The sequence below is a fragment of the Arvicola amphibius genome, chromosome 5 (genome assembly GCF_903992535.2).
Source record: "Arvicola amphibius chromosome 5, mArvAmp1.2, whole genome shotgun sequence".
NCBI lineage: Eukaryota > Metazoa > Chordata > Mammalia > Rodentia > Cricetidae > Arvicola > Arvicola amphibius.
In genome coordinates, this window is record NC_052051.1 from 136,254,537 (window position 1) to 136,281,890 (window position 27,354).

The 27,354-nt window shown below is 48.4% G+C and overlaps 2 protein-coding genes across 11 annotated transcripts in view; both read right to left on the reverse strand.

Moving 5' to 3' along the window:
* The window catches only part of Afap1l1 (actin filament associated protein 1 like 1), a 56,790-nt gene extending 51,357 nt beyond the window's left edge, over positions 1 to 5,433 (reverse strand). For 4 of the 5 annotated variants that reach the window (XM_038331835.1, XM_038331833.1, XM_038331834.1 and 1 more), the window contains exon 1: positions 5,034 to 5,139. In XM_038331835.1, coding sequence (XP_038187763.1) covers positions 5,034 to 5,049 — 16 coding nt within the window. In that variant the 5' untranslated portion in view covers positions 5,050 to 5,139. Of the gene's footprint in view, positions 1 to 5,033; positions 5,140 to 5,349 lie in introns of those variants that run through there. The other variant, XM_038331836.1, reaches the window with a different exon arrangement.
* An 11,716-nt stretch (positions 5,434 to 17,149) lies between these two features.
* The window catches only part of Ablim3 (actin binding LIM protein family member 3), a 114,699-nt gene continuing 104,494 nt past the window's right edge, over positions 17,150 to 27,354 (reverse strand). For all 6 annotated transcript variants that reach the window (XM_038332096.1, XM_038332095.1, XM_038332094.1 and 3 more), the window contains 6 exons: positions 26,672 to 26,701; positions 26,113 to 26,171; positions 24,216 to 24,276; positions 23,446 to 23,453; positions 22,878 to 22,958; positions 17,150 to 19,136 (listed from right to left, as the gene is read on the reverse strand). In XM_038332096.1, the coding sequence (XP_038188024.1) occupies positions 19,023 to 19,136; positions 22,878 to 22,958; positions 23,446 to 23,453; positions 24,216 to 24,276; positions 26,113 to 26,171; positions 26,672 to 26,701 (353 nt within the window). In that variant the 3' untranslated portion in view covers positions 17,150 to 19,022. The remainder of the gene's footprint in view (positions 19,137 to 22,877; positions 22,959 to 23,445; positions 23,454 to 24,215; positions 24,277 to 26,112; positions 26,172 to 26,671; positions 26,702 to 27,354) is intronic.

Here is a 27,354-nt window from a genome sequence, read left to right on the forward strand (position 1 = left end):
AGGAGAAGCAGCCACCCAATAACATTTCCCAATAACAGTCAACAGGATCTGGGATCTGATGGCACAAAGGAAGCAATGTGTCGTGATAAAGCCCATACTTCTGTCCCTCAAATCACGATCACCGAAACGGCAAATCCTGGTGTGGAAAATGACCGCATCCAGGGTCTACTCAGACCTGGATCCGTTCCCTTTCATTTCTTCACCATCATGATAGACATTTCCTAAGTGCCGAACATGGCAGGAGGAGCTGAGAAGGAGGCTGCGAATAAGCTAGGAAATGCCTGTCCTCAAAGAGCTCCTACAAACAGTGCAAGACATGCTGCATTAACTGCAGCTGTGGAAATGACCACCAGCAGCACATGGCGCTCTGAGCAGTGGCAAGCAGAGGCAGCTGGGAAGACTGGGAAACACTTCCCTGGGGAAGAAATGTTTGCACAGTGACTAGGGGCAACAGGAGTGAGGAGGGGGAAGGAACAGAGTACTCAAAGCTGGAAGGAGTAAAACCAGCAGCAGCATGAGGAAGTGAGCAGTTAGAGGGAGCGGAACCAGGATAACAAAGGCCTGGTGGTAGTAGTGGCTGGGGGGGGGGGGCAGCACTACAAGATGGTGGCGTAGAATGGGAAACCAGAGAGAGGTTCAGGTCTGCTTACTTCTCCGTACTCTTTCTTTCTTTCTCTCTCTCTCTCTCTCTCTCTCTCTCTCTCTCTCTCTCTCTCTGTGTGTGTGTGTGTGTGTGTGAGAGAGAGAGAGAGAGAGAGAGAGAGAGAGAGAGAGAGGCACATACGTTTGGAGGGGGGCACGAACCACACCATACACGCCAAGACCGGAGAACAACCTGTGAGTCCATTCTCTCCTTCCATTGTATGAGTTCTGAGAATCAAACTCAGGTACTCGGGCTTGGTGGCAATGTCTCCACCCACTGGGCCACCCACAGGCTCACTGGTTTTAAACAACTGCCCTGAACTACATCATACCCTCTTCTCCCCAGACTCCATCTTCACACACTGGTCCATCAATGCTGCTGCATGCAACCCGGGAGACCTGCTTTCTACAGTGTGTGGGAAGGTGTTACTGGAATCCTCTGGAACATCAGGTGAAGGTGACGGTAGTCCTTTGCCTGTATACTGGTTGAGGACTGTTTAACCTCTGCCTCACGGTGTGCCCAGGCAACACTTGCTTTATCTCTTTTTCATTTCTTCGTTTCTGTTTGTAGTCCTCTTCCTGCCTCAGTTTCCTGAGTCTGGGATGCCAACCATCCCTCGCCACACCCAGCTTCCAGCTTTGAGCATTTCTTTGATTGATGCACCTCTAAGTGCAGCCCACACCAGCTTTTGGCAAGCCTTTAAGAGAAGCTTCTGCAAGACAGTCCTACTGCTTCTCCTATAGGGACGCTAGCTGTAGAAGCCAGCACCCGTCTCTCCTTCGTGGTTTGTCTTGTTCAAAAATACCCCCACTTCCTTTGACAGTTCCCGACGCTATTGTGTTGGTAACAGAAAAAGCTGCAGGCAGGCTCATTTGACACGGTGGGGAATGAGTTCAGAACTTGAGCCCCTGGACGTAAGCTGATGGAGGACCGCCAAGCATCTGAGTGCCCCCTGCATGCTAAGCTCTATATACATATAGCTCACATCTATCTCCAAGAAAAGGTAGTGTCGCTTTCTACATTTAGCTTCATCTGGGGACAGAAAGTTCACTAGCTTGTCCTGTGGGAGTCGTGAGGCCTACCTGTGTGCTACCTCACTGGTGGCCAGTTCTCTTTGTGTGACGGGCATACCGCAGGGAACCCCGTGGGAAAGGAGATTCTATGTCTATGATGGGGTTCTGTGAATTCTGTTTTGCTTTCTCCAAGGCACTACGCTGTGAGAAGAGAAACTCCCACTTCCCAGGTTTGCTCCTATTCTCTCTTTGGAGGTTTGAGGGTATAATTGTTCAGAGAGCATGCACAGGGCGACCGAGATAGAAGATTTGGAATCTAGTCTTGTTTTAGGGCATGGCTGTGCCCTTGCCACCATGGAGGTAGTTAGCAGTATGCTTAAAATTAAGGCTGTGTTTAAGCCTTGTTCTGCGTTTCATACAGAAAGTGACTGCAGATCAATGTTAGTGGCTGTTCTGGATGGACTTGCATCTCCTGTCCACCCCTACCTTCTACCCATTCACATACTGAAGCCCTAAGTCCCATATGAAAGCATTTGGAGCCTGGACCTTTAGCAGGTAGCTGAGGTCAAATGAGGTCATGAGAATGGCCATTAAATCTGAGGGAGCTGGTATGAATCTAAGAAGAGAAGAGGCGTGTGAAAACCCAGAGAGAAGTCAAAAGCCAGGAAAAGGCCTCATCCAAAGTTAACCTTGATCCTGGGCTACCAGCTCAGAGAGCTGTGAGAAAAGAGATTCTCGTTATTAAAGACACCTGGTGTTTGGAACTGTGCCACGGCCAGCTTTCCTGAGGGAGGACAGCCTCTGACCCATGAGCTGTTCAGAGCACACACAAGGCGAAAGACTCAACAGGAAGCCCAGGGCCAGTGGTGATTCCAACTGCCATGGCTGCAAACACTGATTGGTATTCTTGCTCAAGGTGACCCTAGCCTGCCCAATATCACCCTACCCTGCGGTGGTGGGAGAGGCTAAAATGAGACCTGCCTTTTAAAAACTTTCCTTGATGTGGTGGTGGCGGTGGTGGTGTGTACATTTACCTAAGGATGTTGTGTGTGTGTGGGGGGGGTGGGCACAACAAAGAAGGCTATGTCTAACTTTAGCTTCCTGTTGCGCTATGGCAAAATACGCCGGCGAAAGCAATTTAGGGGAGAGGGGTCTTGCTTCACCTCCCGATTCCAGGTGACAGCCCATTACTGCAGGGAAGCCAGGGCAGCAGGAATTTAGAGCAGCAAGTCACATCCACAGGCACAGGCAGAGAGAGAAGGCATGCTTTGTGGTGCTCAGCTCACCCTCTGCCTTTCTAAACTGTCCACATAGCACACATCTCGGGGGTGCTGCTGCCCACTGTTAGGCTGGGTCTTCCCACATCAGTTTACAGAGCCAAGGGAATCTCCGTCCCCCTTCCCCCCCAAGGCACACCCATAGGCCAACCTGATCCAGACAATCCCTCATTGAGATGCTCAGGTCATTCCAGAATGTGTCAAGTTGATAAAGCCAGCCACCACAGTCGGCTAACATAATTTCTGAAGTCTTACGCTTTATCTTAAAGATGTATTTTGCACTTGAGTTCACAAGACTCTAACCCACGTTTGCTTTCAGCACAGTATTTGAAACTTGTCTCTCAAGGGAGAAAACGAGGATGACTTGGTCGTGTGCACTCTGGCCACATACCGTTTTACTCAAGGGTCGGCATGGCCTTTAGTAGGTCACAGAGCAGTGCTGTTGTGAGAATTTTGCAGGATTCTTTTTAAAATAGACATTCTGGCCAGGCGGTGGTGGTGCACGCCTTTAATCCCAGCACTCAGGGGGAGGCAGAGGCAGAGGGAGGTGGATCTCTGTGAGTTCGAGGCCAGTCTGGTCTACAGAGTGAGTTCCAGGACAGCCAGAGATATACAGAGAAACCCTGTCTCGGGGGAAAAAAAACCAAAAAAACCCAAAAATCAAAAATAGACGTTCTGATGAATTAGCTTGAGATGTATAACATGCATGCTTCATCTCACTTGATAAACCACATTGGTCTGTTCCTATCTTGTGCCAGACACTGTCTCACAAGCTCTGCTTCCTGGCTTCTGGAAGCTCACTTCCGGCCAAGGGAGCAAGATCCAGGAAGCTAACACTACAAAACTAACAGGACCTCGTGAGAAGATCTGTGCCGGAGAAGGGAAAAAGAGGTAGAAAAGGTCAGAGTCCTTGAATGCTCAGGGAGGTCCCACCTCTTAGCTAGAGGTCTGGAGACTGCATTTTGAAGTGGCCCCATTGGTTGGTACAGGGAACCAGACAGGACGGTATGTGACATCTGAGGATGACCCTGGCTTTAGATGTGAGGCTGGAGCATTGGGGAAGAGCAGAAGGAATGGGAAGTGCCTACTCTGCTTTTCTGCCCTAGTGTGTGGGTGTACCCTCGATCAGAAGTCAGTTAACAGGTGAAAACTGCCTTCAAATCATGTCTCAGCCTGCTCTCCTGAGACCCTGAAGGAGAAGGCGGATTTTGTGCTGGAGAAGGGTGGTGAAGAGGATGGGGTGGAGGGTCCTCTACGGCCCTCTGAACTTACACACCTGCTCAAGTGCTCCTCCCAGCCCAAACCCTCCCTTTTGCCCCTGGGGCCGCAGCAGAGCAAGCAAGGGGGAGGGTTGTTAAGTTGATTGTCGGAAGGGAGAGGAATTTTCCATTAACAGCAACAACAATAGAAACTGCTTCTGGTAAAGACACAACACTCTGTTTGCCAAGTGCCTTCACACCTGTGATCTCTGGATTCCAGAGGTGCCGTCTGAACCCAGGCATTTGACTCTACCCCCGTGCACAAGTAGGCACACGCCCGCTGCAGTGTCCTAACCTTTATTAAGACGCGTGCTCTACCCACCCCAAGGCCCAGGGAAGCCTTTATCTTTGCCCCGGGGTAGTCCCAGCTGCAGTAGTCTGCAGGACTCTAAAACGTCCACCAAACACAGGCAGACGCGGGGAAGCGTGCTCAGGCAGCCCTTTCTTCTCCCAAAGCAGCTGAAAACTTCGGTGTCCTGGGGTTTCTCTGAGGGCGCACAGTAGGAGCCACAAGTGTGGCTGTTCTAGGACTATAACCTGTACCCCGTATTCAACCCTCTCCCTCCGTGTGGCGAGGAGGGGGTAGTTGGCTGACCCCAAGAGTCTTTCATAAAGTTAGGAAATAGAGTGTTTAAATACGCCAATTTCCCACCCATGAGGGGACTCAGACCTAGGCCACGACACACACGGGATTGCTCCTGCTGCAGGAGGCACCTGTGCCCAAGTGTCTAGTGCCAGTCCCGCCAAGACCCACCGCCACTTCTCCCCGTCTATCTCAGCTCTTCTCCGCTCCCGGATCTCCCAGGTCTCCCTTCCCGGCCACCGCAGTGGTGCCACTTACCCCGGCCTCGGTCCATGGCGCCGGCGGGGATCCCGGGGAGCCCAGCCCAGGGCGCAGCAGCTGCCGCACGGGCGGCGTGCGCTCTTGGGGCTGCCCCAGCGGCTAGCTCGTCCCCTCCCCCAGACAGGATGCTCGCAGGACGCCCCCGCCCCGCCCTGCGCGCTCCCGGAATAGACCCGAGTACGCCTCGCCCCCTCCGCCGGTGTCCCGGTCCGGCACTGGCCAGCGCCACGCCCTGCTTTCCGCCGCCCTCCTGTTGGGCTAGCAGGGACAGTCTCACTGCCCACACACTTTGGTGCCGTGCCCGCTTACCGACCTGCCTGGACCACTCAGTTTTGCTTGTCCTCCGCTAAAGTCAGGGAAGCTAGCCACTTCACTTCCCAGTCAGGCTGTGTCTGTGGGGACTGCGTTAGAACTGCTTAGGCCCACCTTTTTGGCTTTAAGTTTATCTCCACTTCCAGAAGTTCTTTCCTGAGCCCTTTCCAGCCTAGATAGCCAGGCCGGCAAAAAGACAACAAAGGAGCCAGAGAGGAGTGAGAAACAATAAACAAAGATCTTCAGAAAGAAAATCTCCCAGGAAAAGGAGAAACAGAAAACTGCTAAAAAGACAGGCGGTAGATGGGGCCCACTTTCAACTTTCCGAGTTCCTAATGTACTAAAATGTGAAGAGATATCAAGCCAGCGTGATAGACATTGCAGAAGCGAAGATTTTTTAACACCGAAAATACAATACAGTGCATGCCTCTGAAGATAATTACAGGATGCAGAAAATGAATTGCTACAGCCCAGTCAAGAGAGGTAGTGTGAAGCTGCATGAGAGTGTCAACTCTTATTTCTGGAAGATAGACTGCAGACAAGCCCAATCCGGCTTCCCCAGCTGTGCCTCTGATTTGAGTGGGCAGCTACTTTGTAGCATATCTGACGTAATTGAGACACTCCTGTAAAGACATCGAAGCAAGAATGGCCATCTTGTATTTTCTTCAGCTCGAAATATTTCCTCTGTTGGTTTTACCTGCAGGTTGAAATTAACATTGCCTTTGCAAAACGACCCCAGTAGTTTGTTTAGTACGTGTGTGTGTACAGTGCTCAGACGGAACTTGATGTGTGTGTGTGTGTTTTTTTTTAAAGTCTTCTGAGTTTTTTTTTTTTTTTTTTCCTACCCAGGTACTGCGTGCTATGTCCCATCTGCGAGGCCTGCCTGCCCATCTGTGCCCAGAGAGACCTCAAACTGACCTCACAGCGCTGTTGGCAGGGCAATGAAATGATGATACAGACCCAGTTTATACGCCATAAATAGCTATGAAAATGTGAGCCATTGTTAGTTTCCAAGCTCCTCTTTGTTCCTGCCCGCTTTTCCAATTTGAAAAGGTCATTTTCAGTTCTAAAGCAGCTAACCAACAATGACAAGTGGATTAGCATCCTAAGTTCACTGCTTGAACTCTGGAACTTGGAAGTCATCTGCGTATTCTAAGTTCCCAGGATAACTCACTAGTTTTCAGTGTGCTGCAGCACAGGGCATTGAACCCAGGGCTTTCCTCAAGGCAAGGCAAGCGCTTGACCTTGGAGAACCACTCCAAGTTTTTATGCCCTCCCTCCCTCCTTCCCTCCCTCTCTCCTTCCCTCTCTTCTTTCCTTCTTCCCTCCCTCCTTTCTTTTTCTCTTTTAGACAGGTTTCTTCCTAAGAAGCTCAGGTTGGCCCCAAGTCATTAATCCCTTGCCTCTTGCTCCAGAGGCTGGGGATACAGTGCCAGGCTACCATGTCCTCTGATGAAATAACTTTCAAACAACAGTATAAAATATTACCATTGCCAAATAGATGGAGGTTTTCGTAGACATTGTTTTGAAAAAGTAGAATTTTCAAAAACTTTAAAGGATTTTGAAGTTTGATTCAAATAATTGGAGCAAAGATTTCATAAGAATTTGCGTGTTTTTATGGGAGTGACCTATGTAGTAGGATTAACTGAACTATGACCTAGGAAATACATAAAAATGAGAGTGGACACATCTATGCACGACTCTGAGAATTAATGAGGTTTGTAGGAGGCACAGTGGCTCTAGCTTAGCCTGGAACTTCGTCTGCTGGAACTGCTGGCCAAGTGGGCTGCAACTTGGTTGCTGTCAGGATGAGCCAATGAGAGGCATGGGGAAGATATCCGCATATTAACACAAAAGAATTATTACTTGGTTTTCTACACTTTTTCTTTAAGAGGGAACAAGAAAATGATTCCCACTGTTCATCAGTTCCCTTAGGCAGCATTGATTGGGGTCTGTGTAAGTTGGTGTTGAGAGGACAGATGTTAGGTAGGAGTGAGCCCCATCTTCAAGGAATCTATGAACTAGAAGAGGGGGTAACTTTAACACATATTATACTGTAAAAAGTACACAAGAGAGATCAAGGGCTTTGGTGTCCATGAAGACAAAGCAATGGCTTCTTACTGATCATGGAGACAGCACTAGAAGATAGGCGTGTGCTCGGGAGTCAGTTGATCCGAAAGTGTAACGAGAAGATAGCCTTACAGGCAAAGAAAACAGTGAGCGCAAAGACACGGAGATAGAACACGGCAGGACTGTTGGCAACGCGGTTTGCATTGGCCAGATCAGGGGGTATCAGGTGGTAGGTAGGAGGACAAGGACGTGAAGGGGACTGTTGATATCTAGTATTTAGTTCCCTCTTCTGTTTCTCCATATGTAACTCTGGCAAACAGTATGAAGACTTGCCTCGGATCTTCTTGCTTGCTGCTGAGTTTCCCAGGTTCACCTGGTGCTTGTTGAGAGAATTCCACACACAGAGAAGTCCAGCTTTGTAAAAAGATATCGAATTCGGCTCCAGGGAACAATACCAGGAAGAAAAACGTTCAGCTCCCTTCTGCTCCTGGTCTTGTGAAAACAAATGATAGTCCCCAGACTCCCTCTTCGCTTATCAGGTAGAACAGGAAACCCTGGGAAAGAAAAATTTGGAGTCTGAAGGGCTCTTGTATCGGGGGGGGGGGGGGGAGAAATACTGTCACCTCCTAACCTGTCATCTTGCGTCCCGGGTCAGCTTCCTTTGCGCTTGCCAGAGTGACCTTTTCATGACCCTAATCAGACTATGCTATTTCCCTCTTTAAAAAAATTTCACATTCTCCTTTGCCACCAGTGGAGCATTCAACTTCCTCGTTGCAGCATTCAGATACCTTCTTTGCTGAGCTTGTAGAATCTCGGGGAACTCCAGGAAGTATATGAAACCGGACCAAGGGGGATCAGATCTGGGGTTGGAGTTGTCGCTGTTGCTGTGTGAATCTCAGTTCTTCCACTGGGTCATCATCAATTATAATTCTTGCTTACTTACCCATCCTTGGCTCCAGATCACTGTGCGGGTGGGTGCTGTGCCTTACTCTGAGATCCCCAGATCCCAGCTCAGCACTCTGCGTCTAGTAAGTAGTGAGAAAGATTTAGGACAAGAGTCGTTCAGTAAACTCACGGCACCTGCAAGGCCTGCTGTCATGGACTGTTGCTAATGCTGAGTCCAGGCCTGTTATCCCTCTGGGAGTGTCTTATTGGTATCTATTTTTGGAAGGAAATGCAACTGCAAGGTGTCTTGTGGAAATGCCCTGGGCTCTCCAGGCTCCTGTGTGCACCAGAGGCCACATAGCTTCCTCTCCCATGTTCTTTGTTCAGGGTGAGCCCCAAGCCTTTTGCTTGAGTGTCTGCTGGATGAAAACCTCTCTTGTTCCACATAGCACAATGTTGGCATTCTAGCCCTGGTCCAGGGAAGTGACACATGCCTTTGGTCCATCGGGGCCCCAGTCACAGACAGCAATCTGGTGACAGCTGCAGGGAGGAAAGAGGGTGAGTGAGCACTCCTCTTTGCCGAGAGCCTTTATATTCCTGCTTCAGGCTTTGTGGTTTACATGCAGCCTGGCTAGGGAGCTCCCACTGATCTCAGGGCTCAGACTCACAGAGGCAGAAGCTGTGAGGCCAGAGGAAATGTTGAAGGACCCTTTGTCATCGTGTCCAAATGCCCCAGATAGCCTGGTCCCACCCTAGGTTCTGCCCCAAGGCCAGAGCACAAGGCCCCTCAAGAGTGACCATACTCTGAAGTCCCCAGGGGTAAAGGGTTGTTTGGAGTGCTGGGGACACGGGCAAAGCAGGGCTCTCCCCTCCCCTTTAGAGGGGGAATGGCCAACAGCTCAGACCTGGAGTGGACAGGTTGGCATTTTTTAGGAGAACCCAGAAACTCAGATTTTTCACATAAACATTAAAAAAAAAGTTGTGCACATACACATGTGAGCTTATGTGTGTCTGTGTGGTGGTCAGAGGACAACTTAAGGGAATTGGCTGACTTCTCCTGCCATGTGGGTCTCATGGGATTCAGGTCATTTGACTTGGTGACACACCTTTACCTACTGAGCCAACTCAACAGCCCATATGATCTGTTTTGACGTAAGAACGCTGGTCACAGGCTGGGAATATTGCTCAGCACGTGTCCAGCATTCCTGAAAGCCTTGGGTTTGTGCTCCAGTGCCACACAAACTGAGTGTGGAGGTCTATAATTATAGTATCAAGGAGGTGGAGGTGGAGGATCCATATTTCATGGTCATTCTTGACTGTTTAACAAATTTGAGATCAGCCTGGGATACATGGGGACTCTGTCTTAGGAAAAAAAGTTGATCATTAATTTCTCTTGTTTTAGAATAGTGTTTCTCAACTTTCTTAATGCTGTGCCTCTTTAATACAGTCCCTCATGTTGTGGTGACCCCCAACTATAAGATTATTTTTGTTGCTACTTCATAATTGTAATCTTGCTACTGTTATAAGTCATAAAATAATTATCTGTGTTTTTCGATGGTCTTGGTCATCCCTTGTGAAAGGGTTATTTGACCCCCAAAGGGATTGTGACCCACAGGTTGAAAACTACTGTTTTGGAATATCAAGAACCAGCTAAGCCATGCCCGTGGGCTGTATATGGCCATGGACTCCTTCCCTATGGAGACTTCTGGAGTGCCTGTCCACCCAGGACAGAATGCTAAAGCAGAAGCCACCTTTTCTGAGAAGCTGACTATTTTATTCTGATGCTCAAGGCTCAAGGGAAGTACTGGGCTCCGGGGTCCAGAATGAACTAACCTGGATCTAGGAAAATCCCAGAGCTGAGAGAAAAGTGAGACACCAGCCTATCTCATCTTGTCCTTTGTCATGTGGGGAAATGGAGGTTAAGAGCAGGTAGAGGGCCGGGCGGTGGTGGCGCACGCCTTTAATCCCAGCACTCGGGAGGCAGAGGCAGGCGGATCTCTGAGTTCGAGGCCAGCCTGGTCTACAAGAGCTAGCTCCAGGACAGGCTCTAGAAACTACAGGGAAACCCTGTCTCGAAAAAAACAAAAAACAAAAAACAAAACAAAAAAAAGAGCAGGTAGAGACTTTTAATAAATTACACAGGGCCTTAGGGGTGGAATGGGGAACAATGGGGCAGGAATTCAGGCTCCATGACATCTTTGTCACAGTCCCTGGCCTGTCACTCTGCTCAGTTTGTGGAACACAGTGGTGAAGAGCTAACCTTTGGAAAGAGTCTTTGCAGTCCAGGGCATGACCTTCAACCCTTCTGAACTATACCTTCCTCATCTAGGCTAATACAACTTCCTAGCAGAATGACAGGAAGATTTAAACATAACTATGTCTGTTGAATGCCTGGTGCCAGGTGTGACATAGAGCGAGTATTCTTCAAATGCCACTTGGCGATTTAGGGAGGTAGCTATTCAGCTGTTAAGTGCATGGGCGTCAGGTGAGATGGCCCCGAGTTTAAGTCCTGACTTTACCACATGCAGCTGTGAAAAACTGGATGAATTACTTCCCAAAGGCTCAATATGTTCATCTGCAAACTGAGGATAAAGCAGTAGCCAGGACACAAACGAGATCAGAGCACAGAGCTCATCTGTTGGAAGTCTTGCTATTATGTCATTGGTGAGGGTTTCCTTTGAGGAAGTTGTCAGAAGCTTATGGAAATAGTAAGAAAATCTTGACTACATAGACCCAGGCTGCCCCCTGCAGGGAGTTTCTTATGTCAAAGCCCTGGCTATGGAACCAATTCAGCCAGGTTCCTCTCCCCTGCAGGAGCATCTGGGCTTCTGGATGGGAGAATTGCCAGGCTTTTCACACTTGCTGCCACCAGGGCTGATGAGGAGTGACATTTTGTACAGACAGGAAACAACAAAACCAAAGCCAGGCAGCACTAGTACACACCTTTAACCCCCAGCACTTGGGAGGCAGAGACAGGTAGATTTTGAGTTTGAGGTCAGCTTGGTCAATAGAGCAAGTTCAAGGACCGCCAGGACTACACAGAGAAACTCTGTCTCAAAAAACAAAAGAAAAGAAAACCCAAATCAAATAAATGGCTATGATATTTCATCATGAAGGACAAACTTTGGGTCACATGGAGTTTGTTCTGATCCAGGTGGTCCAGTGTGTTGGGGAGTGGGAGGAAGGCCCACTCATGTGTTACAATCACGTGTCGTACTGGGAACTAGAGATTTATTAAGACTCTAGATATCCTTTTCCAGGGCTGAAAAAGCAAACTTCTAGTCCTTCACATGGGCTTTTCCGTTTCACTAGTGAGTCCTCACATCCTGCCATGAACAGGGACAGATAGATGCACCATTAGGTTGCTGTGGTCACCCCTTACATGGCCAGCATTCAAGACTACACTGCTAGTGAAATTCAGTGTATTTGTTATAACTACTTTGGTGGAACTCTGAACAGCTTAAACCCTAAGGCTGATGTAGGGAGAAGCTGCTTCTAAAGACGGTGCAGATCTAGGCATGCAAATGCAGAGAATGTCCCTCCCCTCTCCTGGCTCTTCCTTGTTTCATAGTCCTCTCTCTCTCTCCCTCTCCCTCTCGTTCTCTCTCTTTCCCTTCCTCCCTCTCCCCCTCTCGCTCTCCCTCTCCTTCTCTCTCCCTCCCTTCCCTCCCCCTCCCCCTCCCCCTCATCTTCCCCACCCCTCTCTCTCCTGCAAAGGAGGCTAGCAAGCTTCCCTGGTAGCTGGAGAATCCAGAGTATGCCTGATAACTGGAGAATCCTCTGTCTTCCTGCAGTTCCAGTACTGGTCCAGAGGGGGCACTCATAGCCCGGGGAAACAACGATTTGAGACTGCTGGAGAAGGTGGCATTGATGAGAGTAGTCTTTAGGTGGGACAGCGCACTTCAACTAGGAAATCCACTGGTCACAGACTTAGATGACATATTTTAGTTTTATTTATCTGCACACGTGTCTCTGCTGGCCTTTGGTGTCTTTTGCCTTTATCCCTCAGGTATAGCGGCAGGAGGAGTTAGTAAAAGGCTATGCTTCTCATAGATTGTACATTTTGCTCATTTAGAGCCCCACTCCAGGGCAGCAGCTCATAATGGTACATGTAAGCGCGTGTTTGTCACTGTGTAGTCAAAACTTTTAGTGTTGTGAAATGCTTAGATCCTCATTCCACACAGGGAACTAATGGAGCGGGCGTAGTTCTGGGATGTCAATTGCTATTAATTTTTTTAAAGTATTTTTTTTTAAAAAATATGTATATAGGTATTTTGCCTGCATGTATGTCTCTGCACCACATGTGTGTCTGGTGTCCAGGGATGCCAGAAGAGAGGGTGCTGCATCTCCTGGAACTAAACTTATAGCTGCTTGTGAGCTATCATGTGGATGCTGAGAACTGAACCTGGCTCCTCTGCAAAAGCAGCAAATGCTCTTAGCCATTGAGCCAGCGCTTCAACACCAATTTGCTACTAATTTTTAGCAATGCTTTGTTTTCCCATTAATTTTTCCTAGCTGTGTTGAATAGCGGCACTTCTACCCCACGTGAAATGCCTCTGAGGCCAGCTGCAGCCTCTGAGCCTTCCATAGCGGATGTTCACATCCCTGTGTCTGCAGTCTGCTAAGGGCAAGTGTCCCTGGTGCAGCTGATCAGGCTCCCTGTCTCAATGAACATACTCAAGACTCAGTTGGTCTGTTTGTAGCTACAAAGTGCAGCTATCGCCGGGCTTAACTATAACCTGTGATGTTGGAGGCCCCTAACACTGTGTTCTGGCTTGTTAATGTAATGTTGCCCTGCAGTATTCCAAGAGGCCATATATATGGGAAAATACCCTTCTCTAAGAACCTCAGAGTGTCCGACAGAAAAGGTTGAGTCTGTCCTTAAAAGGCAGATGGCTTAGCCAGGCGGTGGTGGCACACGCCTTTAATCCCAGCACTCGGGAGGCAGAGGCAGGCGATCTCTGTGAGTTTGAGACCAGCCTGGTCTACAAGAGCTAGTTCCAGGACAGGCTCTAAAGCTGCAGAGAAACCCTGTCTCGAAAAACCAAAAAAAAAAAAAAAAAAAAAAAAAAAGGCAAATGGCTTAGAGCAGAGTGTCTCACCGTCTCATCTTTACTGTTGCGCAGCTCTCGGAGATGCCGAAGGGGAGGCCAGGGCAGGGCCTGTGGTTCTGTATTCCTCATCAGCATTCCTGAGTGGAGATGACACTCTCCATTGGAACAGTTTGAGAAATTCTTCCTCACGCTCATTATTAATAATCACAGAGCCAAACCAGACTATCTGTAGAACGTGGAGGAATGGGAGGATATCTTCTATGCCTTCTGCGTGCCTACCTGGCTACTGCTGGGGGATATTTGTACACTGTGTGACCACATATTGCTACAATTCGTTTAATAAAGAGCTGAACAGCCAATAGCTAGGCAGGAGGGATAGGTGAGACTTCTGGGCAGAGAGAGGAAGTAAGAAGAGGTAATCGAGGCACAGAGGAGACAGGGAGAGGAAACGGGGGTGCCAGATGGAAGAGAGGTAACGCCATGTGATAGAAGGTAGATTAGTATAAATGGGCTAGTCTAAGTTATAAGAGCTCATAGGAATAAGCCTAAACTATAGGTTGAGCTTTAATAACTAAGAAGAGGTCTCACTAAGGTTATTTGTGAGCTGGCAGGCAGCCCAAAGGAAAGGCTGACTCCAGGCTACCTCTGATATCACCTTTTCCTTTACTTGTTCCACTCCATCCTCACTTCCACCAGATCATCAGTAGGACAAGCTCTTGTCCACCCAATGCCTTGCACACACTGTTTCCCTCTGCCTAGAATGTTCCTACTTCCGCTTTCTCTGCTGACGCCTTTCGCCTTTCGCTAGGTGTTTGAAGGGAGTTCTTTTCCTGGGGCATCCTGTCTGCTGATTCTGTTGTTTTCATGTACCATCTTTTTCTGTTTACTCTCTGTAATCCAGGCTGCTCGCAAACTCATGGAAATCCACCTGCCTCTTCTTCCCAAGTGCTGGGATTAAAGGTGTGTGCCACCACTGCCACCCATCTTTTTCTGTTTACTTAGAACTTGTTTCTCTTCTAGACCGGCGTGCAGGAGGCACATCTACCATACTGTTTATCTGGCAGCAGATGCCCCTGAAGTAAACATTTGTTGGGTGCGTATGTAGGCAGGAACAAAGATTTTCTTGGTATCTTTTTGTGCATTTGAACCACTCGTCTGGAAGGGAAGGAAAGTGGAAGAAAAGTAGAAACATATTCCTTCCTTTTTTTTCTTTTAAAAAGAAAGTGGGCCTGACGGTGGTGGCTCACGTCTTTAATCCCAGCACTTGGGAGGCAAAGACAGGTGGATCACAGTGAGTTTTGAGGCTAGCCTGGTCTACAAAGCAAGTTTCAGGACAGTCAGGAATGTTGCACAGAGAAACCCTGTTACAAAAAACAAAACAAAACAAACAAAAAAGAAATTGATGTGCACACTTTAATCCTAGCATTAGGGAGGCAGAGATGGCTAGATCTCTGTGAGTTTGGGACTAGCCTGATCTACACAGTGAGTTCCAGGATTCTAGGACAGCCAGGGCTGTTATACAGAGAAACTCTGTCTCAAAAAAATGTATTGTGTCGCCGGGCGATGGTGGGCACGCCTTTAATCCCAGCACTCGGGAGGCAGAGGCAGGCGGATCTCTGTGAGTTCGAGACCAGCCTGGTCTACAGAGCTAGTTCCAGGACAGGCTCCAAAGCCACAGAGAAACCCTGTCTCGAAAAACCAAAAAAAAAATGTATTGTGTCTGTGTGTGTGTATGCGTGCATTCATGCACATATGTGCATAGCACATATGTGAAGGTCAGAGGACAAATTATGGAAGTGAGTTCTCTCCTTCCACCATGTGGGTCCCAGGCACTGAACCCCGGTATCAGCACCTCACCTGTGGAGCTATCTCAGTGGACCAGAATTATTCTTGCTAAAAATTATAGAATAAGAGGTCAGGAAAGAGGCCAACCCACGCCACGTTTTCAAATTTTCAAGATTATTCATTCCTTCATTCCTTCATTCATTCCTTCATGTGTTTCTGAGTGAGTGTATGCTTGTGTGCGCACCTCTGTACGCATGTGGAAACCAGAAGAGAATGTCAGATGTCTCCTTCTATGTCTCTCTGTCTGTTCTTTCAAGTCAGAGGCTCTCTCTGAATCAGAACTTGTGGTTTTTTTTTTTTTTTTTTAAAGCTGGGCTGGAAGTCAGCAAGCCCCAGAGATGCCCCCAGTCTCCCTTCCTCCCCTGGCTGGTCACAGGTGCTTTGGATGCTCAGTTTGTTTCACAAGGACTGGGACCCGAATTCTGGTCTTCATAATCATGAGGATGCAGTTTATGAAATATTTGGTTAAACGAAACTACTGCAGGCCATCTCAGGGTCCTTGGCAGTGTGTATTGAGTTTCTTAAATGGCACAGTGTGGCCAAAACTCCAATGCTCACTCATGGGTCATTGCTATCCCCTTTCTCATCTTTCTATTCAGTAGGGCCTGACCCTCACTGTGGTGGTGGCTAAAAATGCCAAACCTAAATGTTCTCGCCTCCCCTGTGCTAAACACATGGATGTGCTCCCTAGTGCCAATGGGCAAGGCCGGAGCAGAAGCCGACTCAGGAGCTCTGGGAGAGTTTTTCTTGTTAAATTAGACATATGGAGGGAAATTTCTTTCCTGTCTTTAAAATATGGTTGTGTGAGGAGATGCCTGGGATCACAGCAGCCTCTTGTATATATGGGGGGCACACTGGCAGAGGATAAATGCCAGAGTATAAAGGATGATGGAACTGGAGGGGCGCAAAGAATCTGACTCTAGATGGCATTGCTGAGCTTCTGAGTTCAGAACTCTTGCATCCTGGGTTTCGGGTTGCTCTTACTATCCAAGCCACTTTTAAGAAGGCAGTTTGGACTTGCAGGTAAAAGGGATTTACCTGCTAGGAACGCGAAGCTGGTCTTTCTAGTTAGACAGGCCGAAAGGACTCCTGGCCCTCCTGGTAGTAATTACGAATCTTCAAAGTGGTTCCATCTGTGAGATCGGGGTGTTAACTATGGCTACGTGTTGGGTTGCTAAGAGGTCTAAATGAGATGATGTGCCTTAAGTCCTTTGCATAGGCACACTGATGGTAGTTAACATGACTTTTGTTAGAGTCTTATTTGTGACTGAACCCCCCCTCCCTCTGCTATCTCAAGTACCCTGCATTCTGCAGAGAATAGGCCACATAGTGTTGACCCAGTATGTTTGTGTGTATGTGCGCATGGTACATACATGGGGGACGGAGGATGACCTCGGGTGTTGTCAGTCAGATGCTTCTACCTTGTGTTTTGAGACAGGGCTCTCTCACCAGGACTTGAGACTCGCCAATCAGGCGAGGCTGGCTAGCAAAGGAGCTGTAGGTATCCAACTGTGCTCACCTTCCCAGTACCGGGATAGCAAACGTGCACCACCACTCCTTATGGATTGAACTAAGGCAGTGGTTCTCAACCTGTGGTTCTTGACCCCTTTAGGGGCTGTCAGATGGCCCTTTCACAGGGGCCCTGTATCAGATATCCTGTAGAGCAGATATTTACAATTCATGACGGTAGCAAAATTACAGTTATGAAGTAGCAATGAGATGGTTGGGGGGGGGTCATCACAACATGAGGAACTGTATTAAAGGGTTATAGCATCAGGGAGGCTGAGAACCACTGAATTAAGGGTTTTTTTTTTTTTTTTTTTTTTTTTTTTTGCCTTAACAACTTTAGTGACTCCAGTCCTGGTCCTTAGTTACTTTTGTGCATAGTCAGCTTGTTCCCACGCCAGCTACTCCCTCCCCCTCCAAAAAAAAACAAGAGGACATGGGTTTGGGTTGAAATGATGTGCTTTTATGGGAAACAAAAAATATCCAACAGCAATAACCAAAGCCCTTCAATCTCCCAAGTTGTTAACCAGTGACAATGACTCAATTTCAATGATCGCATCTGGCTGGGGAAGTTTCTAACGGGTCAGGAAAGTTGAAAGATGTTGGCCAAAAAGAGAAGTTGCAGGGAGGTGACATTTTTAAATGAGAGTACATTAGACTTCCTTCATAATCCCTCCACCCTGTCACCCTTCCAACTCGCAGATTCCTCAGATCCTTCCTGATTTTGCTTACATGCAATCTCTTCTAGAAGCTTCCTTGGTCTGCACCAGCTGCACACACCTTCAGCAACGTCACACATCCTTTCTCGGGCCTCCGTCCATCCCTTTCTGCCTTGCATCCGATATGTCCGGTACGTCTTACCAGGACTCCCATTACAAGGCATGCCCCTGAAACTAGGGCCCTCTTTGATTCATCCCAGTGCCCCTCCCGCCTCCCCCACTCCGTGCTCAGCATTCAGCAGGTGCCCAGGAAGGGTTTGCTGCAGTCAGCTGTACACTTGCTATGCCACATCACCAGCATTTCGAGCACCCATCCTTGTCTTTTTAACCTTCTCCATCTTTCTTCTGTGACCCCCAAAGAGTGTGACACAGGCATCTCCAAGAAGGAAGAGCAGCCACCAGTAAACAGCTCAGAATGGTAGCAGGGGTGGTGAGAGGAGGTTCTGTTTTCACCTGTCGCAGGAAGAGAAAGAGTCCAGTCCCTGAGGTCTCTAGGGGCAGAGCATGAGCAGGGCTGCTCAATGCCTCATTCTGGAATCCCCTCAACATCCACACTTCTAAAAGCTTCCCTTGTGAGATGCAACCAATGTTGTAGCAGACCCAAGGGGATGGGTGCATGTGTGGGTCCAATATGGATGCATTGCCATCTAGGGAGGGACCAGTAGCATAGGCCAAGATTTTTCTTTGGGCGGTGGCCTATTTTCCCTGGACAGGGGTGGGGGTGTCTATCTCAGATGCTTGCTGGAGCTATGGTGGGAACATTAGCCCTGTGGTGTGTAGGTCATCAGGCACATAGATTGTAATAAGGCTGAAGAGTACAGGCTGCAACAATGGCCTCTCCTATAAAGGGGGAAGGGTGGGAGTGTGTGCTGGGATCACTGTGGGGCAGGGAGAGGAGCCAGTTGGAGGTGGTAGGGGGAAGGGAAGTGCCGTTTTCCTTTTCCTACCATGAATTCTAGATTTGCACGAGGGAGTGGTCAGGACCAAGGGTCGAAGGAGGAGGGGTTGCTGCGCTGAGGAGAGGCCAGGGCCTGTCCACTCTGTACTGACGTAAGGAATGGATTTGAGGCCCACATATCTTACTGCATCACCCCACAGGGCGCTTAGCTCCCATTTGGAGGTGTGGAGAAAATTCTTCAAGAGGCCTCCAAGGTGCTCACTGATTTGGGTGGATCACGGTGGACTTTCCACCGGAGGGCCCATTTGTGACCACAGTGAAAACTGCAAGGTCAGCATCAGCCCTGGAGACTGGGAGATGGTCCTGAAGCAGGGGGTAGAGATCCCTCCAGGCACCTTTCAAAAGGAGAGATAGACCTTGGGGACTCAAGGTGGGACAGATGTTTCAGTATAAAAATGATCCCAGTAAAAGGATGGAGTCCCTTCAAATCCCTTCCCAGGTCCCACAGTACTTAGAAAAGAGAAGTAAGGAGCATAAAAATACCTCGACGATGTGGGCTCGCCTGACAGTACAGAAAAGCAAGTCTCATGGCAGGCAGCATGTTGTGTCCCATTATACAAGAGGATTATATCGCGCGTCAGGATAGAGATTTACATACATCTTTATATAAATGCATCTATATGTATAGAGCCTACGCCTAGAACAGCCGGGCTTGCTTCTTCAGTTCGTTCCTCTTCCAGAGGGCGAGTCTCTCGAACTCGGAGATGGTCATGCCAAAGACTTGATAGAACTCCTCCTGGGACAGGTGGCGCTGCATGGTGTGGATGGAACACAGGCAGCATGAGGATGTGAGTTGTGGGTTCAGAGGTCTCTCTGTACTTCACTGTGGGTTCCCTGGGCCTGGCCCAGGGTCAGAGCAAGGAAGTTGCATGGTGTATGATGAATGGATTGAGGTGCAGGAGACCCTCCTGGGGGGGCCTCTGGAGGTATGCATGCTGGCTGGAGAGGCTTCCCTCGCCTCCAGCTCTGGTGGGTGTTGACTTTACCCAAGCTCTATTTGTACACTCTGGTTGGCGTCCCCTTTATAAATTCATGTTCCATGTATCTATGTCCATAAGTACATGTGATTAATGCTACCCAACTCCTTTTTGGGAGAAAAAGGGGTACACCCAAGGATTCAGGGTGTACTGACCCTTATTGATATTGACCTAGCAGGCTTCTCATCAGAAGAATGAAACAAAAAAAAACCTCACTGCTTATATTTCTCCCACTGGAACGTCCTTTCTTTTCCTTGTATGGAAATGAGTTTGTCATATAAGCAAACGCTCTTCTGCATTTCACCGCAGGTTCCCATCCTCCCTTTTATTTCCCCTTCTCTGTTCTCAGAAATCGTGAAGGTTCATGTCAAAAGCCTTTAGACTTAGAAGTATATGACACTTGAAATATAGCAAAATATTAGGAATTGATAGATTTAGGTGAAGGGTAGGTGGGTGTTCATTTTCCTATTCACACACTTTTCCTGGAGGTCTAAACACTTTCAAAATGAGATTTAAAATCAAGTTTAAAAAGGGAAGTAAGTGCATTCCAAGTGTCAACCCAGCGTGGAGCTCCACAGCTTCCGAATGGCTATTCTAGCTGTACAGAAACTCACGGAGATGTATACACTTGGTCTGATCAGTTTCTGTAGTTTTTTTATAATAAAGTTTATTTTAAAAGAAAAATATATGGCCTATCTTTTGACCGCAAGGTTTCTGGATTCTCTGAGAATTTAGTATCTTCAGTTGGGTATTGAAGGACACCCAATGAGAATTATGCATACAGCCACACAACAATTAGCCAGTTTGTTGACTTATTGCCACTGCGAGCTAATATTTTAGCACAGTTTTTAGAGTTAGGTAGATATGGGTGTATAGCCTTGGGCACATGGGCAATCCTTCCAAGCCTCAGTTTCCAGTTCTAGAAGAAGGGATGGCAAGAGTGAACTAGTTCACTCTTGAGCACAGAGTTCATGGGCATGCCTGATTCGCTCACTTTTTATCACGGTGTGAGCTCTTTGAGAATCGCTTAAACGGATGCTTCCATCCCTACTTGTGATGTTACTTCCTTCTCCTCTTATCTTCTGTGCTCTGTGGTCCCAGCCTCACTCACCTCTTGATATCTTCTACCACACACAGCTCACTTCTGTATTAAAGCCTCAATACTGGCTGTCTCCTCTGCCCAGAAAGTGCTCACAAAAGCACGGATAACTTTGCTCAGATGTTACACAGCAGGTGAGACCTACTCTCGTCAATTTATTTGCAACCACAGCTTGCTTCTCCTAACTCCCAGTTCCGTGTCCAGTCCTTCTTTGGCTTTTTACCCTTCCCCTTATCGCCTGCTAGCACAGCTTAGCATTTGTTTTTCATTTGTGTCCTTGAGTGTCTGTTTTCTCACACAAGAATGCAAGCTCTAAGGGATCAGGGTCTCTGTTTGATTTACAGACACATGTAAATACATAGAACAACATTTAGCACCTATAATAAACTTCTAAATTATAAACTTAATTTGCTGTTATTTTGTGTGTACATATATGATGTGTGTCTGGGGGTGCACATGTCACAGAGCATGTTCAGAGGGCAGAACAACTTTGTGAACCCCATTCTCTCCTTCCACCTTTATGTGCTTTCTAGGGATTGAATTCAGGTTGCCTGGCTTGCATGGCCAGCATTTTTACCTGCTAATCTATCTTGCTAGCCCTTTAACAGACTTATGATAAATATTTATTGGATAAATGAGCTTCTGTACTCTGAACTTCTTGAGGACATCTTAGGGACTAGAGCTGGTGCAGAGGCTGGGGCCGTGTTTCTAACTCAGCAATACATTTTAGACATCCCTGGGTGATTTGAAAGCCACGGTGGATTGACCTGAGCTCCTTCCCCAGGCTGCGATTTATCTGGTTTGGGGTGAGAACTATGTATGAACCACCCAGTGAGCATCCATCATACATAGGGAAACTAGAGCTCCCTGGTCCTGAATGTCGGGGATGCTTGCGTGCCTTAAAGCCGCTCTTTTGAGATGGCGGGGAGCTGTCCCCTTCAGCACCATCAGGCACCTGAAGCCCCTTGTTAGGAAGATGTGAACAAATCATCCAAGGTTCTTGGGCTGCTAACTCAGGACCTTAGAGCTGGGTATACTTACAGAGCTTCATGGCTCACTTGCAGTATCCCCAAACCCTTCTGCCTCTACCCTGGGTGAATTTCTAAGCACCAAAGCAAAGCTGGTTTCCGTGTACTTCTTGAAGATCACAAAACTTCCTCTTTAGGAAGCCTGCATTCAGGTCCACAAATGTGTTCTGATATCTCTCCTAACCAGGTCCCGTGGTGCAGGACAGACAGTCTTTCCCATAGGAAACTCAGGGTCTGGCCGAGGGATTGAAATTAATGAGGGTGAGATATGCTTGGTGAAGGCAAGGGGAGGCTGGAGGACCAGGCATGTGATCTATCCTAGGGGAGGCCTTGGGAAGGAGTTGGGTACCGTGGGTACTGTGGTCTGTAGAGCAAGGCCCTAAGATCCGAGACAGTCACAGGATGGGAAGGGCATGTAGGAAGAGTCAAAGGCATGGAGAGGCAGGAAGGACACATCATGAGACAGGGTAATTCAAGTTCCAGGTCAGAGGTAGCCTGGGGTGGGCACTCTATGCTAAATGATCTGTACTACCCAGTGCCATGCCCAGGGCCTCTCTGCACTTATTATCTATACTGTTTCAACTGCTCATGATGCTTCCTTCCCATCCAAACCTTACCTACCTCTTCCTGCAAGCCCGTGTCAAGCAAGTAGGACTTGGTGACATGCTTTGAATAGCAGCATCCTAACATCTAGCTAGAACTTAATCCTTGGCACACTGCCAAACTCTGCCCAGGGCTTGATGTATATTCTCATTTGCTCCTCTTGGAAGCTTGAGGGGAGCATTAGGCTGACATTCTCACACAGCTGCAGCTGTGTTATCACCTGGCTGAAGCTGTCCACCTAGTGATAGCAGAAGCAGGATGCGGGTTTGTAACGTGGGACTTCTTTATGCTTTCGTCCTCTAAGCAGTGCCATTTGCCCCATTCCTCATACCCATCACAAGACCTGGCTCTAGTGCAGCCCTGAGTATGTAGGGACCAGACCTAGCTGCTGTTCTGCAGACAGAACATCCGTCTCCTGTGAGGACACCGGTAGCTCAGAATGGCACAGCAGTTGGGCTGTGGAAGCTTGCTCGAGTCTCTGCTCTTGCAACAAGCTTCAACAGATCCTTAAATGACTCATTCTGTCCCTAAGTGGGGTCAGCTCTGGCAACTATGGGATCTCTTCAACCCAAACGTCTTCCTCAGGGTTGTGCAGCGCCAGACATGTTCAGACTGTGCCCTGAAATTGCTATGAAAGGAGCCTAATGCAAAACTTTAAATTTACTCAAAACACCAGGAGAGTTTTTTTGAGATTTTTTAAAAAAGAAAACAGGTTCTTGAGTATGAACTTTATAGATGACAAGGTCATGCTATAATGTCAGCAAATTGGACATGCCAGTTCATACCTCTAAGCGCGTCCGGTCCACATCCTTTGGCAGCCGGTTCCTTCCTCTTGTTGTCACCAGCAGCAGCTCATACGGGTAGATCTAAGGAGAAAGGTGGGCATGTCTAGCTTGGGTGTGGGGGGTAATTTTGTCTCTTCCAGCTTCAGTTTGACCCTGGGCTCCTTTTTCTATCCACTAAAGCTAGACATTTAGTCAGGAGGAAGGGTTGGGTCCGCCTTCCTTGGGTTGGCATGGTCCCCAGAGTGTCCTAACGTTGCTAAAGATAAGCTTGGTGGTGGTACTTCACATAAATGTAGGCCCAAGGCCTTCTGAATGTGTCTAATAGTTGGTGGCTGTTAAGCCGCCCAGTTGGGCCCTCTGGTGTCCTAGAGTCTTTAGGGACAGGAAAAGGGTTAGAGAAGACTTAAGGGAGAATCAGGGACAATGGGCCGAGGTGAGACAATGTTAGTCCTGAAAGGTTTTTCATCTATGCTTCTTCCCTGCATAGATGGTGCTGCCATCCTCTTGCTGCTCCCCAAGGTAGTGGTTCCCAGAATCCTGGAGACCCCAGGCTCTATGTGTTCTTTACCTTGTATTCTGCAAAAAGAAAAGAGACATGTACCAACCAGAACCCACCTCTGGGCCGTACATCGCTACCTTGGCTTCTGTCTCAGTATCCTGTGGATCTGGTCTCCACACAGCGATTGCTCTAAGTTATGGGAATCCCTCTCTTCCTGAGTTTATCATGGGGAGAAACAGGGCTGGTATGAGCATGGTAGGTGGCTGGGGGTGGGAGGGGCTGGCTGTTCTTGAGATGGTTTTGTGAGGAAAGTAGCCTTCGAGCTATGCACAATAGGGGGGAAGGATCTGAGGCAATGAAGCCTAGGGACATGATCTTCATCATCTAGGGGCCCTTGGAAGCCGTGTCATGGTCACTTGAGCCAGGGCTTGCTCCAGGCAGCCAGGGGAGTCTGGCATGAGAATCTTCCTGGCAGAGAATCTCATGGGGAATTTTCTGGGAACACTGAGCAGTTGGCTCCGATTGTTTCCCTCTACCATGTCTGACTGGAAGCGTTAGCCCAGCACTACAGGGTAATCAGCACTTTCAGATGCTCTGAGAGCTCAGATGAGACAGATGGCCTCGAAAGCACCCAAGGGTGGGGACTAGAGAGGATGAGGGAAGATTAGGGAAAGGAGAGAGTGGAAGCTTCAGGGAGTGGGAACTCAGGGTTTAGACAGAGCCCACCCTGGGGACCGAACCGGTAGCCATGGTCTGCAGGCCAAGCAACAGTCAGTGCTCTGAGTCTCTGGGAAGTATCGGGATGGAATACCCCTGCAGCTCTGGCCAGCAGTGCTCACCTCGCATGCCCCAATTGACCGCGTTCATGCTGTCGTAGTGGAAGAGGTCGGCGCTGGGTGTCTGTAGGGAACATAGAGCTGGGCTGGCCTGAGATGCTCACTGCTTCCCAGAAGCACTTACTTTACCTCCAGAAGGTGGACCAGGCCCGAGGCATGGAACTCCTTCTGCGGTCTCAGTCTCAACTTAGGGAAATGTAGCTCTTCCAGCAATTCAGTCCCAGCATGCAGTGGGCAACAAGTATGGACCCACTAATTCAGCGGAATGGCCCTTTAGTACAAGATCTTCCCTGGGAGACAGCCCTATTGGCAACTGGAAGTCACCCCTTCCATGAAATCTCAACCTTCTTTATCCTGCTCACCCTTTTTCTTTTCTTATAGTACTGTCTTCCAACATTTGTATATATTGGATTTATTTCATATTGTTACTTATTAATACTTTGTTTTCCCTTATAAGAATCTAAACTCCGAAGAGACAGGAAAGTTTTAAAAGTGTATATGAGTGTTTGACTTGTAGGTGTGTGCGTGTACCATGTATGTGTGTAACTAGTGTCCGTGGAGGTTAGAAAGGGCCCTTGGAGCCCCTGGAACTGGAGTTATAGAGAGTTGTGAGCAACTGTGTAGGTGTTAGGAACCGAACCTGGGTCCTTTGCAAGAGCAGCTTGTGCTCTTAACCACTGTGCCATCTTCCCAGACCCTGGAGAGGGATCTTTTGTTTTGATCAACTACAGGTTCCAAGCATTCAGAGAAGAACCTGGCATCTGGGAGGAGGCTTTGAGTAAAATTGCTGAATGAATGAACGCTGACCCAAGTGCATTGAAGACGGGCTTCTCCGAGGGCCAAGGCCATATATAGCATCCTCTCCAGTGGTGCCCTGCCGCTTTACGGGTCCCACCCTAAGATGGTCTTAAGCCATAAGTAGGTTTACGGCTCCCTCTCTTGACCCGCTTGCGGTGTTTACTCTACACAGCTGACAGACAGATCCCTCTAAAAATCCAAGTTGGGTTCACAGGCTCCCTCTGAAGTTCCTTTCTGAAGCAAATGGCTTCTAATGATATTTCCATCTGGCTTCAGGCCCTCCCTCTTTCCATTCTGGCCACGTGACCTGGGACTGTGACTCACCTCTGGAGCATGGACTTAGGTGTTACACTTCTCTGTGTCTAAAAGGCTCTTGCAGATCTTCAAGAGTCGAGGTCCCTCCCGCTACTGCTCTCAGACCTTTGTTTGAATTTCTTTCTGTCTTATAGACTTTCTACCCCCTTGGCTATTTTTTCTTGTCTTGGCACCACCCAACAGCTACATTTTCTTACTCCTTGTTCATCTGCTAACTAGAACTGTGAACTTCACAGGAATAGTGACTTCCTTTGCTGTAGGGGCGACCCTCAGAACCTGGAACAGTGGCTCTTAGTCAGGGCTTAAAACTCAATACTTGAATCTGCGTCCTGCCCCCAACACTTGTACAGTGGCGACAACCCCCCCCCCCCCGCCCGCCTCCAGCCTTTAACTAGCTCACTGTTTAAATGGAGATTTTATGAACTGCTCAAGAGCCTAGAAGGCTTGAATCCTGGCTCTCCCTCTCACCGGGTGAGAGAACTGAAGCATGCAGCTCCCTTCTTTTTGCCTTTATTGCTCCACTCACAAAATGGGTTTCACATTAGTGACGACCTTGCCTGGGGTGTGAAGCTAGTTGGCGCTGGTAAAGCCAGTGTGTGGCACAAGAGTTCTTCACCAGATTCTCCCTGGGACCTCTCTCTACTGGGTGACCAGAGGGGAGGGGGGAAGTTACCATTCCTCTCAGCAACCCCACCTCCACCCCAAAGCCTCTCCTTGGTTCTGCAGGTTGTCATGGGGGTTAGAGTGTTAGCATCTGGGGCAGAAGTTCCCAACAAAGCTCCCTTACCCTGTGTATCCCGTTTCTCCTGTAGGCAGGCAGTGAGGCAGATTTGGAGATGAGGGGATCTAAAAAGGAGCCAGAACAAAAAACAGTCAGATCCCCGAGCCAAGGTTACTCTCCCTGGGACATTTGACCAATATTCCCCTCGACCTAGTGGGAAGTGGTGTGGGATCCAGGGGATACCAAATTCTCTGCAAGTTGCCCAGATTGTCTTGGGGAACCCTGCTCCAGCAGAATTCTAAGCCAACCAGAAGCACCTCTGTATATGCTCTGGCCTTGGCTTGTACACATCTATCCTCTTAGGATAGATGCTTGTGTTTTGACCATAGGCCTCAGAATTAGAGTTAAGCTCAGAACCAGAAAGGCAGGTTCCCAGGTGGGTACAAGAGACATATGCCTTTCCTTCCCTTTGGGAGTACCCCAAGTGGAGACCCACAATCCAACAGTGACGATGGGTGGGCTAACTTATACTAGGATTCTGTCATTGGAGCTATGGGGAGCTGTGATTGCCATGGCTCTGTCCTTACAAGACCCATGGGCTTCTGGTGGGGCAGGCAGAACATACCGCTGTCAGCCAGGTAGTGTGATCGAGGAGCTGCAAGGGAGAAAAGACCAGATTAGTGCTCACGGGTACAGAGGGGCACGGTGGAGACATTAATTGCTTACAAAGAAACACAGCTTCATACTCAAAGACTCTGACTGCTAGGAAGTGGGGAGAGGGGGCGGGGCGGGGAGCTCAATCAGCACTCCTTTCCAGATAGCCAGTTTCCTACTGTCGAATCTAAATACCACTCTTCCTATCCTCCCCCCTGCACCCCTGTCCCGCCCCAGTTCTTAGCACCTGTCAGGGAATAGATGCTCAGGAATATTTGTTATATTGATGTACCTGGGATATGTATGTATGCATGCACGTATGACTTTTTCCATACGTTTTTATGTATTGTGCTGGTGATGTAGGACAGGGCCTCACACACGCTAGGCGCATTCCTTTTCACTCAGTTGCACCCCTAATCAACAGGTGAATTTGAAGCAGCCTTGGCGCCCTGCAGAGCCAGAGCCAGAGCCAGAGATGGAAAACAGCGCCCCACGTGGTTAGGCAGGGAAAAGGTCTCATCAGTGCATACAAATTAGTCATCCTTCAGTTTCTCGTTTTGTAAAATGGGAGTTGACAGTCTATCCTTGGTAGGGATACTGTGAAGAATATATATATATGTACTGGCTAGTTTTATGTCAGCTTGACACAAGCCA